Below are 12,079 nucleotides of genomic sequence, written 5' to 3'. Positions count from 1 at the left end.
ATTCTGTTTTTCTATTTCTTTAAGTATTTTAATTGCCCAGAGAGTTTTTGCATTTTCTTTGCAGATATATATTAACATTTCTTATTACCTTTATTCCCAGATATCTTCTCTGTTGCTGTTGGAAATAGTAACCTATGAGATTTTAGATTCCCTAAGGGCCAGCATCTCACAGTGTGCACATTGAAGCTACTCAGTTATTGAAGACATTTATGCGTGAGTGAATTAACAATCTGTAGAACAGTGATGTCAATAGACATACAAAGTGAGCACAAATGCAAGCCACATACATAATTTTAAACCTTCTAGAAGCCAAATAATAAGGAAAAAAGAAACAGTGAAATCAGTTTTAGTAATGTGTTCTATTTAAAGCAATATATCCAAAATATTGTCATTCAACATAAAATCAATGTAAAAAATTTATGAGCTATTCCACATTCTTTTTTGTTTCTCATACTATGTCGTTGCAATCTCATTTGTATTTTACACTTACAGCACATCTCAGTTCATAGTAGCCCATTTCACGTGCTCAGTTAACCATATGTGGTTTGTGGAGATGATACAGTGCAGCTCTAGAGTGTTTTCTGCTCTTATCCTGGTCTTCTCTGACCTCATCTTTGATTCGAAGCTTGAATGCCAGTGTTTCCTAATATACACTGTTTTCTTTTCTTTTCTTTTTGTTAAAAAAAGGTGACCAGTAAGGGGATCTTAACCCTTGACTTCGTGTTGTCAGCACCAGGCTCTGCCAAGTGAGCTAACGGGCCATCCCTATATAGGGATCTGAACCTGTAGCCTTGGTGTAATCAGCACCACACTCTCCTGAGTGAGCCACGGGCTGGCCCCTAATATACACTGTTTTCTGAGTACTAAAATTTTGAGGAAAAAGGGTGTCTGACTTTAAACAATGGTAGATTGGTCTAGAGGTCCTTGTGCCAATTTGAGCAAATCAAAAAATTTCTGTTCAAAAACTGGAACAAATTATAGAAGCTGAAGTGACTTGATGTCAGAGACTGGATGTTGCCTTCTTAGACACCATATTGGAGAAATCAAGAGATGTTGTTGGCAAGAAGAGTTAAATAGAGCATAAGTGCAGAGAAAAAGAGATGAGAGATGTATAGAGCTAAACTGTCTGGCTGGGTTCTTGACATTTCCTAAGTTTCTTTCTGGTTCTTTAGGCCATCAAATCTTGGGCCACCTCACTGAGCTCAGCTTAAGTCAAGTTTCAGCCACCAGGATATCCTAATTAGGAAACTTCAAATATAATCTTAATTAGTGCTTAAAATAATGGCACCATGCACTTCTATGTTCCGTTCTCCTTCAAATACTTTAAAGTCCACTCATTTACTTGATTTGCACATCAGCTCTAAGAATTAGGCAGAGAAAGAACACAAGCACAGAGAGTTGATTTTCTAATGTTACCTCAATGCCCTTTGGGGTCTCAATTTGGGGTCCTAACATTAAATATCAGCTGAAAACATATTTCCATAGATGAAGGATGTCCTTTACTTTGAAATGAAACCATTCCATGCATTTACAGAGTTAAAAATTATAAAAATCTCCACTTTTACCTGGCCTTTATATCCAGTCTTCAACAATATGTTTTCTCAGTTTTGTCCATGTTTTTTAGTTTTGTTCCATTCCTTCACAATTGTTCACATGGTTGACTGGCTTAGCTCTAATGAGCCATTCATTTGAATGTAAAAATTGGCCACCTTAAGAAAAAAGATCCTTGTCTCAATTTTAGTTGATGAGACTGTCAGGGAGGAAAAACTTTCTCTACCCTCTCAGGTTATCTGCCTGGGGAACTGCAAATTTAACTGATAAAAGACAGACTAACAGGAGAAAAAAGTATACAATTTTAATTAGTATTTTACATGCACAGAGTTCACTTAAAAAGAAGTGAAACTCAATGAAGTATTTAGAACTCAGGGGCTTCTAAGCCATTCTAAAAAGGAAACAGGATTTGGGCTTTTCTAGCACAATCAGTTTTGGAAAAGTGACTAGGAAGTATATCAGCAAAACTAATGGAAGATAAGGGTTATTTTCTTTTTCTTTTTGTCTTATAATAAGCATTATTTTAATGAAGTTTGTTTGCAGATTCATTTCAGTGCAGACTCCATCTCCATGGATAAGAGTAACTCTCCTTTTCCTGGTGTAGGAGAGGGGGATACCCTCACAAGAAAAATTTATGCCACCTTCTCAAAAGGATATTTATGCCCTATGTTTAATTGGGTAAAAGGAAGACAGAGAACTCTTCCTGCATCTGTTGATTCTCAATTGCCTTCAGCTCAAAATAATCCTTATGCCAAAGAAGAATATCTTGGGGTAACATTCTGAGCCCCTTCAAAGCCTGTGTTTAATTTAACCTTATTAATATTATCATTTTCAAGTTTTTATTTAGTTTTGTAGAATAGTATTGACAAACAACAATAATATATTGAAATAATTCCCCAAGCTACTGATTAGTCAAAAATGTTCATAATATTGTTCATACATGATAGAAGTGTTGAGTAACAGAAATTAAAGGATACTCGTAATTTATTATTCTAAACTTTCACACACAGTGCTGTCATACATAGCTGAAAAATTAAATATCCTGTTATTCTCCTTAGGCAAAGCTCCAGGTATTTTGGCTATGTAAGCCTGAGGGAAATATAGAGATGCCTTTGTGGTTGAAATCCATCCATGCCGGAGATAAACAGGACTGGTACAAGACAGGATTACATCATTAGAGGATTTGAGAAGGGAACAGGGATTTAGGGCACAATGGCTACGACAGCCTTGAGAGCTAGCATTTCTTGAGCACATATTTACAACATGCCAAGCACTGTTACTGATTACTCTACATTTATTTTATTTTATTTATTTATTTTTATCTTTTAAAAAAGATGAACAGTAAGGGGATCTTCACCCTTGACTTGGTGTTGTCAGCACCACACTCTCCCAAGTGAGCCATGGGCCAACCCTTCTACATTTATTTTTAAACACATCTTGTCACAGCACTTTGAAGTACGTGCCATTATTACTCCCATTTTAGAGATGAAATGAGGTTTGGTGACATTAAGGAGGTAGCTAATTAGTTTTTATACGTGAGTCAGTGTAATTATCCCCTCTACAAGACTAGAGCTATTCCTCAGAAATAAAAGAGCCACAGATGTAATTTTAATTTTTTTTTTTTTTTAAATAACCAGTAAGGGGATCTTAACCCTTGACTTGGTGTTGTCAGCACCATGCTCTCCCAAGTGAGCTAACTGGCCATCCCTATATAGAGATCCGAACCCGTGGCCTTGGTGTTAGCAGCACCACACTCTCCCAAGTGAGCTGCGGGCTGGCCCCTCTCATATCTTTATTTTAATTTGCAATGCTAAGATATCCTAATCACAGCTGGATAAGACCGTTTTATTTCCACTTAATCTCTTCGATTACAATTCCCCTTGTCTTATATTGGAATGCTGATGAGAATATTTGAGATATGGGTAAGAGAAAATTCAGCTGAAGATATATTTAGTGTGGGGTTAATGAGATATATATTGTGATTTGCAGATGTCCTCCTATATAGTTCAGTTGTTGCTAGCCAATCTGAATTAAGAATGGCTTCACGGAATACTACTTTCTGGAATCCAGAAACTCACCTGGATTCCTACCAAAATGCAGGGCTAGATAAAGCATAGCATCCAAGTATTCATAGCACCCAGCATTGATAGAGAGTGCATAGTAGAAAAGAATGAAGATTTGAAATGTGTAGAGCCAGAAGCTAGTCTGGGAAAAATTCTTCCAAATTTTATAACTCACATTCGAAAGAAGCTCAACAGTGAATTTCCCAAATTTAAAAGCAATCCTAAAAACTTACTTGACATTACCAATAGTTTGTTTTGAAGCTAAAAATCTTCTAAGTTATCAAGAAAATAAAACAAATTATGATCAACCACCCTAGGAGACTAAACTCTCCTCCCACTGTTTATAGAAAATATTATAAAATAATTTTCATCTAAAGATGGAATCAGAGTAATTCAATCAAAAATATAGAATAAGCATTTTAGTGTTTTATCCCAGAGTTAATAAAATAGACTATTTTTCTGAATTTTGTGATGGCTATGGCTTTGTCTTTTCATAAAATTGAAATTTGTTAATTTTACCTTCCCATTATAAATTAATGTTCAGTCTACATAGTTCTGCGTTTGTATTGTAGTTTTAAGACAAGTTATAGGGCCCGGAAAACCTGAGCTAACCCATCAATTTCACTATATTCCTATGTATGGAAAACTTAAAATTGGCACTGGGTAAAAGAAAAAAAGATCTGCAGCTGCTAATTTCGTTATGTGAAATCCCACCAATTTTAAGATGCCTGGAGTAAGGGACCTTTGGAGGGTGACAGGAAAGTCTTATATTCCTTGTTACATCTATTTACCACAGCTCTGGTGGTGAGTACTGACGCCAATTTCCTCTCCGAGTTCCAACACATTTCAGGTAAACCAATATTGGACTGACTCATGTGTTTTGTGTACTGGAAACACTATGCATAACATTGCCTTTGTGGTAGCTTTAATGACGATGTTGTAAAAAAAAACTTTTGTCAGATGGACCGAAAGGAGGAATGACAGGACATGGTGGGCATCTTTCAAAAGAAATACCCAATACACAAAGGCTGTTGTCTACCAAACTCAAAGTGAGAAATGAGGTAATAGCTGTTTTTAACTAAACTTCAAGAAACCTCAACTTGCCATTTTCAATTACTTTGCTTGAAAGCAAGTATACTTTGCATGGAAAACTTTTAAGCTTTGCTCGTTTGTAACTTACAAAATGGATGAAGGAAAAAGTTAAATTCCGCCATGTTTTACCAGTTGATCACAGCTGCTTTTAAGTGAAATTGTGGATGGCTCTAAAAAGAGCCTTTTTTTTCAGCGAGGGGAAAATGGGCTGCATTTACGCTCTCTCCCCACGGATACGGCGAGCGAGCTGGATGTCCTTGGGCATGATGGTCACTCGCTTAGCGTGGATGGCACACAGGTTGGTGTCCTCAAACAGCCCCACCAGGTAGGCCTCGCAGGCCTCCTGCAGCGCCATCACGGCCGAGCTCTGGAAGCGCAGGTCGGTCTTGAAGTCCTGCGCGATCTCGCGCACCAGGCGCTGGAACGGCAGCTTGCGGATCAGCAGCTCGGTGGACTTCTGGTAGCGGCGGATCTCGCGCAGGGCCACGGTGCCGGGCCGGTAGCGGTGGGGCTTCTTGACGCCGCCGGTGGCCGGCGCGCTCTTGCGGGCTGCCTTGGTGGCGAGCTGCTTGCGGGGAGCCTTGCCGCCGGTGGACTTGCGAGCCGTCTGCTTCGTGCGAGCCATTTCGACTGACAGTAGAGCCAAAGGTCTGCAAGTAACTTCTCCTAAAGTTGCCTTTAAATACAGTTGGAAGCAATATGATTGGCTTCGTAAGTTTTCAAAAGTCCCGCGCGACAAAATCATTGGCTAAAGAATGATCTGGATTGGTTTATTAGTAGAAAATCTGATTGGATGAACTGCCCCACCTCCCATCTTTTTTTAGTTTGAGGTTTTCGTAGTAAGGTTTCTATGTCCTAGGTTATTCTGTCACCTGGTACAGTGTACATAACGACCCATGTAAGGATCATGTTGGAACGTAAACTCTATGCTCTAGAGCCACACTATCGCTCGAGCCCGCTCCATCTTTGGATTGTGTTGTCTCTCAGTAATGTGTCCTTTGCTTTCAAAAAAGAAAAAGAAAAAGAAAAATGTAAATTTGTAAACTCTAAACTCAGAAAGTCTAAGTGTGACCTGAAATTTTTATAACCTTTAACACGCTCGCGTTACTAATGCTGCCAGACTCCCACTCTACCACAACAAATGTTTACTGATTTATGCTGGAAAGTATCCTGCTTAACTTCAGAATTTCAAAAGTTCGCGCTGCTTAATTATTGGCCAACGGTTAGTTTCCTTGCCCCTTGCTTTTTTTTTTTTTTTTTTCAAGTGACATTCCCGCTACTCCTGTTCTCAAAATGTAATTTTTCGTTTCGATAAACTTCACGCGGTCTGCTCTAATATGGAGTATTTCTTGTGAACAGGCTACTTTCCTGGAACTGTTTTAAAATCACTGCCAACACATTAGTCATGAGGCTAAAAAATACTCCCACAGTATAACTGAGTTATCAGCTTTTTTGTGAACATATGAGTGGCTCTGAAAAGAGCCTTTAGATAGCTGAGAATAAGTTAGAATTACGTTTTCTGGTTAGCAGTGGACTTCACTTTCCCTTGGCCTTATGGTGACTCTCGGTCTTCTTGGGCAGCAGCACGGCCTGGATGTTGGGCAGGACGCCGCCCTGAGCAATGGTGACTTTACCCAGCAGTTTGTTGAGCTCCTCGTCGTTGCGGATGGCCAGCTGCAGGTGGCGCGGGATGATGCGCGTCTTCTTGTTGTCGCGGGCCGCGTTGCCCGCCAGCTCCAGGATCTCGGCGGTCAGATACTCCAGCACCGCCGCCAGGTACACCGGCGCGCCGGCTCCGACCCGCTCGGAGTAGTTGCCCTTGCGGAGGAGGCGGTGGACACGGCCCACTGGAAACTGCAGACCGGCTCTAGATGATCGTGTCTTGGCTTTAGCTCGAGTTTTGCCTCCTTGTTTTCCACGTCCAGACATGGCGACAAAAGCCGAAAAAAGCCTGTATAATTCAAAGGAAAAGTTCGGCAAACGGAAAGAATGTTTTTATAGAGAGTGTAGGGCTGTGGCAGTGAGCCTTCCTATTGGTCAAAATATGCTTTGCTATCTGTCCAATAGAAAAAGAGAACGTGAATCCCTTATTTGCATAAACACCCCGCCTTAGAGATTGTGTAATTCCTTTACCCAATCCGAAGTGACAAATTTTGGACCCTCATTAGAATTACAGGAGTATAAATAAATGAGCTCAGGATTGTCATCTTTATTAGATGGTGGTGTTTGTAGCGTGACTAGCTTTGCCTTTACTTTTTCTTAGGAATTATGCCCGAACCTTCGAAATCTGCTCCTGCCCCAAAAAAGGGCTCCAAGAAGGCAATCACTAAAGCACAGAAGAAAGACGGCAAGAAGCGCAAGCGCAGCCGCAAGGAGAGCTACTCGATCTACGTGTACAAGGTGCTGAAGCAGGTCCACCCCGACACCGGCATTTCGTCCAAGGCCATGGGCATCATGAACTCCTTCGTGAACGACATTTTCGAGCGCATCGCGGGGGAGGCGTCGCGGCTGGCGCATTACAACAAGCGCTCGACCATCACCTCCAGGGAGATTCAGACGGCCGTGCGCCTGCTGCTGCCCGGGGAGCTGGCCAAGCACGCCGTGTCCGAGGGCACCAAGGCTGTCACCAAGTACACCAGCTCCAAGTGAACAGTTTTTCTATATAAAACCAAAGGCTCTTTTCAGAGCCACTCACTTTATCGGAAAAGAGCTATAACCCACCATTTCTTATGGTCTGGTGCTAGTACTATCTTTGAATCCTAAAGCAATCAATTTAAAATTCCATTACCGGGACCGTGTTAGAGCGAAGGTTTGACTTGGACTGTTGTTTGGCTTTAAGCAGAAGCAACTAAAAAGAACTATTTTACATTTGTCTTTAATCTAGGTTATTCCCCATCGTTAAGCGTTCTGGTGTTTATTCAATCTCGGTGGTTCTCCACTTCCGACAGGATTGCGTTCCGAAAAACCCATCATAAGTCAATATTATCGTCTCTATCGTAAGGTCGAAAAATCTAAAATCGGGGTTTGGCTGGATACTTGATCCGCTGGTTACTCACCTCCCTGACCCATCACGTTTGAGATGGAGAATAGAATCTCCGTGCTACGTAGTGAACGAAGCGGTTAAGGGATTTCAGGGTAAGTAACTTGGGGGCTTAGAGGTGGTGTTGGCGGCAGGAGGGCGTGTAGGGGAAGTTTATTTCTGAGTCTGATCTCATCCCGTAAATTCTAGCCTTGAGCATTGAGGAAAGCGTAAGCGAAATCTCTGGTTCCCTTCGGCGGCTCTATGGAGATACCTCCCGTTCTTTGCATACTGAAACTAAATTCTTCTAATTTCATGTTAGGTCGTTTAACGATGACAGCAACTAATCTAAAGCCGTTTAAATTGTCCTTGGGTCCCAGAAGTCCACACTCCCGTTTCCTGGGTCACTTTTCCTGTTTACGGCTAGAATGGGGCTTGGATGTTCGTTGGAGCTCTGGGAGGGACAAAGAGTTTGAATTTCGCGCCATTCTTCACGCGCCGCCTCCTAGCTAGCTGGAGAGAAAGACATACAGCTTTTCCTCTGTAGACCTTTTTCTAAAAATCGGGGACTCCAAAAATAATCACTAGAAAAAGACAGGAAGGGCACTGGCTGAGAAAAAGGTCATTAAGAATGCATCTGGGTCCGGGGTTGAGGAGGGGGAAGAAAAGCAGGGAGAAGATACAGCAGACTGCGTATTAAAAAGGGAAAGAAAAAAAAATTTTTTTTCATTGGCCTGTAAGCACCTATGCAGGTGAAGTTGGGGCCAAGGGAAGACATCCCTTCAACGCCATGAAGGTTCTTTAAGAAAATCACCTGATAAGCAAGTTAATATGAAGAACAGGCACAACACATTTTATTATATCATAGTTTTACGAGATACAGGAGCCTTCAGAATGAAGACCCAAATACATAGGGGAAATTGCCCATGTTTATGCTCAGGTTCTATGAAGCCCGCATAGCCGTGTACAAATGTGATTGGACAAGAAAGGTATGACCTAATGCTATAGTAGACTGAGTGGAGAAGGCCTGTCTGTTTAGACTCTTGGGCTTTCAGTGCCGCATTTATTTCTCCATGGTATGGGGCAGGACCCTTCCTGGAATTGGGGGTCTTAAATGACCTACAATCAGGCAAGGTAAGTCAGAGAACTTTATGGCCAGCTCTGAGTCAGAGGCAGGGGGGCAGATCAGAGTGTATCTATGAACTGCCTTAGGGAAGAGGGATTCTAGTTTCTGTGGCTTGCCTTAGGGGAGAATGATGCTGTGAGACAGTAGCACAGAAGGTCAGAGGAAAACTTTCCTTTTGAGGCTGCTTCTGAGCCCCTTACTTTGGGGTATCGCTTTCTGGGACCAAACAGTGACAGTCATCATTGTCCTTGGATGAAGAAATAAAATTTAGAGTTTCTAAGGCAGGACCCCTTGGAAAAGAAGATTTAAAAACACATCTTCTCCTGGATCCCACATAAGATGTCAGTGGACTGAGAAGCCTTTCCTATCTAAGTATATGCAAAATATCATTGTGAAAGAGATGCTCATCTTAAAAATTAACAATTTTTGTTTTTAGGTTATAAAACAACTCCCTTCCCCCAAATTATTAATGAACTCAGGCTGCAGTTTAAGAACTGACCTTTAGGATCTTCCCCTTGGAGGAGTGATACCTGGTAGCAATATTATTTCTTAGCATTTTCAGAATGAGCTTGTGAAGTAGGAATTATTTTCTCCCCATCTTGTCTTTCATAAAGTTTTTGTCTTCTTCCCCGTTTTTTCTTTCCTTTCTTGTTCTCCTTTTTTTTTTTTTTTTGCTTTCTTTCTTATTTCTTTCAAATAAGAAATCAAGACTCCTTGATTTCTTACCTAACCCTATACTTTCATTTGACAAGACAAAACCAAAACCCAAGCCTCAAAATTCAAAACTGGGCCCTTTTGCTATACATACTGATACTTGGCTGATCTTTAGTAAGTCAATGGGGAATTTAAAATAAATGAATAAATAAATCTGATACCTACCTGAACTTCGGGGGGAGTGGTGAGAAGCCAGAAATGTTCATAAATCTCCTTTACTGATTCTGAGGCTCCAACTTTGGACCCAGCAGGGCCAGTGGGCAGGCTCATCAACTTGAGAGAAATTAGCAGGGTTATACACCCCTTTCCCTAATAAACTCCTACATTTTCTCCAGAGCTGCAGTCTCTGGGTTATGAAGCAAATGAGAGAAAAATAACCTGTACTAATCCCAGTTCTCCTTCTAGTAAGGGAAAGAATTTCTCTCCCTCCCTATGCAAGAAAGACCAGAAGACAGGAAGAGCTGAATTTGTAGAGGTGGGGAGAAGAGGAGCTGCCCTTGGCTGGGTTCTGGGTGACTGGAAGTAGATGGAGGGACCTTGGAAGAATTTTAATTTGGAGGAAGATTGACTGAGAATTTGGGGAAAAAAAAAAAAAAAAAAAAAAGAAAGGCTCACAGAGAGATAGGTAACAGAGAGCCCAGATAGTGATCATAAGAAAGTAATCGTCAGGAGTAGGAAATACCCTGGACATGCTTCATGGCAGGTGGAAGGACAGATTTCTCAATTCTGTCTTCAAAATCTCTCAGCAACATTTGATATGGCTTTCTAAATTTTTTAAAAAATGTTCCACTTAACTATATATTTAAATCAGGTGTTTTTTTGTTTTTTTGTTTTTTTTAACCTCCTGGGAAAATACCTAGCTTTATTTAAAAACAATAATAACCATTACATATACTTTCAAATAAATATTTTGAAGGGTTCAGGACATGCTACCCTAAAATATGGCATCTTGACATTTAAGAAAACAGCAGAAGCAGGAAGGTCATTCTTACCTTACCCTTACCCTTCTCCTCTGAAGCAGGCATAAAACCTAGAAAAGAATTCTCTAACCTTCTCCTGAAGCAGCTCATAAGACCTTCATGTGAGAGGTACACTCCCTATACTGGAAAGAAAGAAGTGTCCTTATCTCTGAGGGCGCAGAGATACAAAAAAGGCTCTGAACAAACAGGCCTTGCTAAGTTCCCCCCAGTTTATTACCATTAGATCATACCCCTTTTGCCAATCATTCTTCTCCACAGCTATCCATTTCTTCATCAAACTTACCATAAAAATATGTGGGTTTTCCTGTTTCTTTGGGTCTTTATTTCTGAAGACTTCCATGTCATGTAAAACTTATATTAAATAAATTTATATGCTTTTTTTTTTTTTGGTTTGTTAATCTGTGTTTTGTTTACAGGGACCTCAGCCATGAACCTATCGATGGGTGAGTATGAAAGAAATCCTTTCTCACCTACAATATAAAAAGCAATTGTAATTTTGTCATCTAGGACTTTTTGTGACCAGTCTTCTAGAAACTTTACCTTGTACAAGTCTATACACACATTTAGATATAAATGTTATATAAGTGAGACCATACTTTTGCTTTTCTATTACCCTTTTAAATTAACAAAGAGAGATTGTAGTGATCATTTTCATGACGTACTTCAAAAATTTCATGGGAAAATAGTATTAAAAGATAATACAAATTTTTCTATGAACTTTTTGAAGTACCCTCTTAGGTAATTGCCCTTTATTGATTATCTTCCCTCTTTTTAAAATTATAAACCATGTTTCCATGAAAATCCTCTTGTGTTCTCTACACACAAGATTGCTGTGGGAGGGGCCAGCTGGTGGCTCACTTGGGAGAGTGTGCTGCTGATAACACCAAGGCTATGGGTTCAGATCCCTGGATCCCTGTATAGGGATGGCCCGTTAGTTCACTTAGGGGAGCGTGGTGCTGACAACACCAAGTCAAGGGTTAAGATCCCCTTACCAGTCATCTTTTTAAATTTAAAAAAAAAAAAAAAAAAAAGATGGCTGTGGGAGAAATGTTAGAGGTGGGATTTATGGATCCAATGATATACATATTTTCTTTTTTAACACATATCCCCCAGTTTCCTCCTGAAAGGTTGTTTATGCTGTTACCAACAGTGTTCTATCTTACTGGCTTCCACAAACATCTTGAACAGTGGGTGTTATCACTTTTTTAAATCTTTTAAAATTTAGGGCCTGCCCGTGGCTCACTTGGGAGAGTGTGGTGCTGATAACATCAAGGCCGTGGGTTCGGATCCCTATATAGGGATGGCTGGTTAGCTCACTTCAGAGAGTGTGGTGCTGACAACACCAAGTCAAGGGTTAAGATCCCCTTACCGGTCATCTTTTAAAAAATAAAAATAAATCTTTTAAAATTGGAGACATGAACAATTAAATCTCATTGTATTACTTTGAAAACAATTATCATTTAAGCCTCTACATTTTGATAGTAACATTTATTCTATTATTTGATTACTCATGAGCCTTGCCCTTTTTACTTTG

General features: G+C 40.3%; 4 protein-coding genes across 4 annotated transcripts in view; 2 read left to right on the top strand and 2 right to left on the bottom strand.

The window, feature by feature from the left end:
- The window catches only part of LOC134377921 (histone H3.1-like), a 173,855-nt gene that overhangs the window by 146,231 nt on the left and 15,545 nt on the right, over positions 1-12,079 (top strand). The window lies entirely within an intron of this gene.
- On the bottom strand, positions 4,921-5,337 carry LOC134377954 (histone H3.1). Its single transcript, XM_063096773.1, has one exon. It carries the CDS (start codon positions 5,329-5,331, stop codon positions 4,921-4,923), a length of 411 nt encoding a protein of 136 aa, XP_062952843.1. The 5' UTR covers positions 5,332-5,337.
- On the bottom strand, positions 6,243-6,641 carry LOC134377956 (histone H2A type 1-D-like). The gene has a single exon (XM_063096775.1). It carries the CDS (start codon positions 6,633-6,635, stop codon positions 6,243-6,245), a length of 393 nt encoding a protein of 130 aa, XP_062952845.1. The 5' UTR covers positions 6,636-6,641.
- On the top strand, positions 6,975-7,355 carry LOC134377947 (histone H2B type 1-B). Its single transcript, XM_063096769.1, has one exon. It carries the CDS (start codon positions 6,975-6,977, stop codon positions 7,353-7,355), a length of 381 nt encoding a protein of 126 aa, XP_062952839.1.

The sequence above is a fragment of the Cynocephalus volans genome, chromosome 5 (assembly GCF_027409185.1).
Source record: "Cynocephalus volans isolate mCynVol1 chromosome 5, mCynVol1.pri, whole genome shotgun sequence".
Classification (NCBI taxonomy): Eukaryota; Metazoa; Chordata; class Mammalia; order Dermoptera; family Cynocephalidae; genus Cynocephalus; species Cynocephalus volans.
The sequence above is the reverse complement of the archived record's forward strand: the minus strand, read 5'-3'. Positions and strand labels throughout refer to the sequence as shown.

Bases quoted from the DNA above. Each gene is read 5' to 3' on its own strand.
- LOC134377954 (XM_063096773.1), bottom strand. From the start codon at position 5,331: ATGGCTCGCACGAAGCAGACGGCTCGCAAGTCCACCGGCGGCAAGGCT.
- LOC134377956 (XM_063096775.1), bottom strand. From the start codon at position 6,635: ATGTCTGGACGTGGAAAACAAGGAGGCAAAACTCGAGCTAAAGCCAAG.
- LOC134377947 (XM_063096769.1), top strand. From the start codon at position 6,975: ATGCCCGAACCTTCGAAATCTGCTCCTGCCCCAAAAAAGGGCTCCAAG.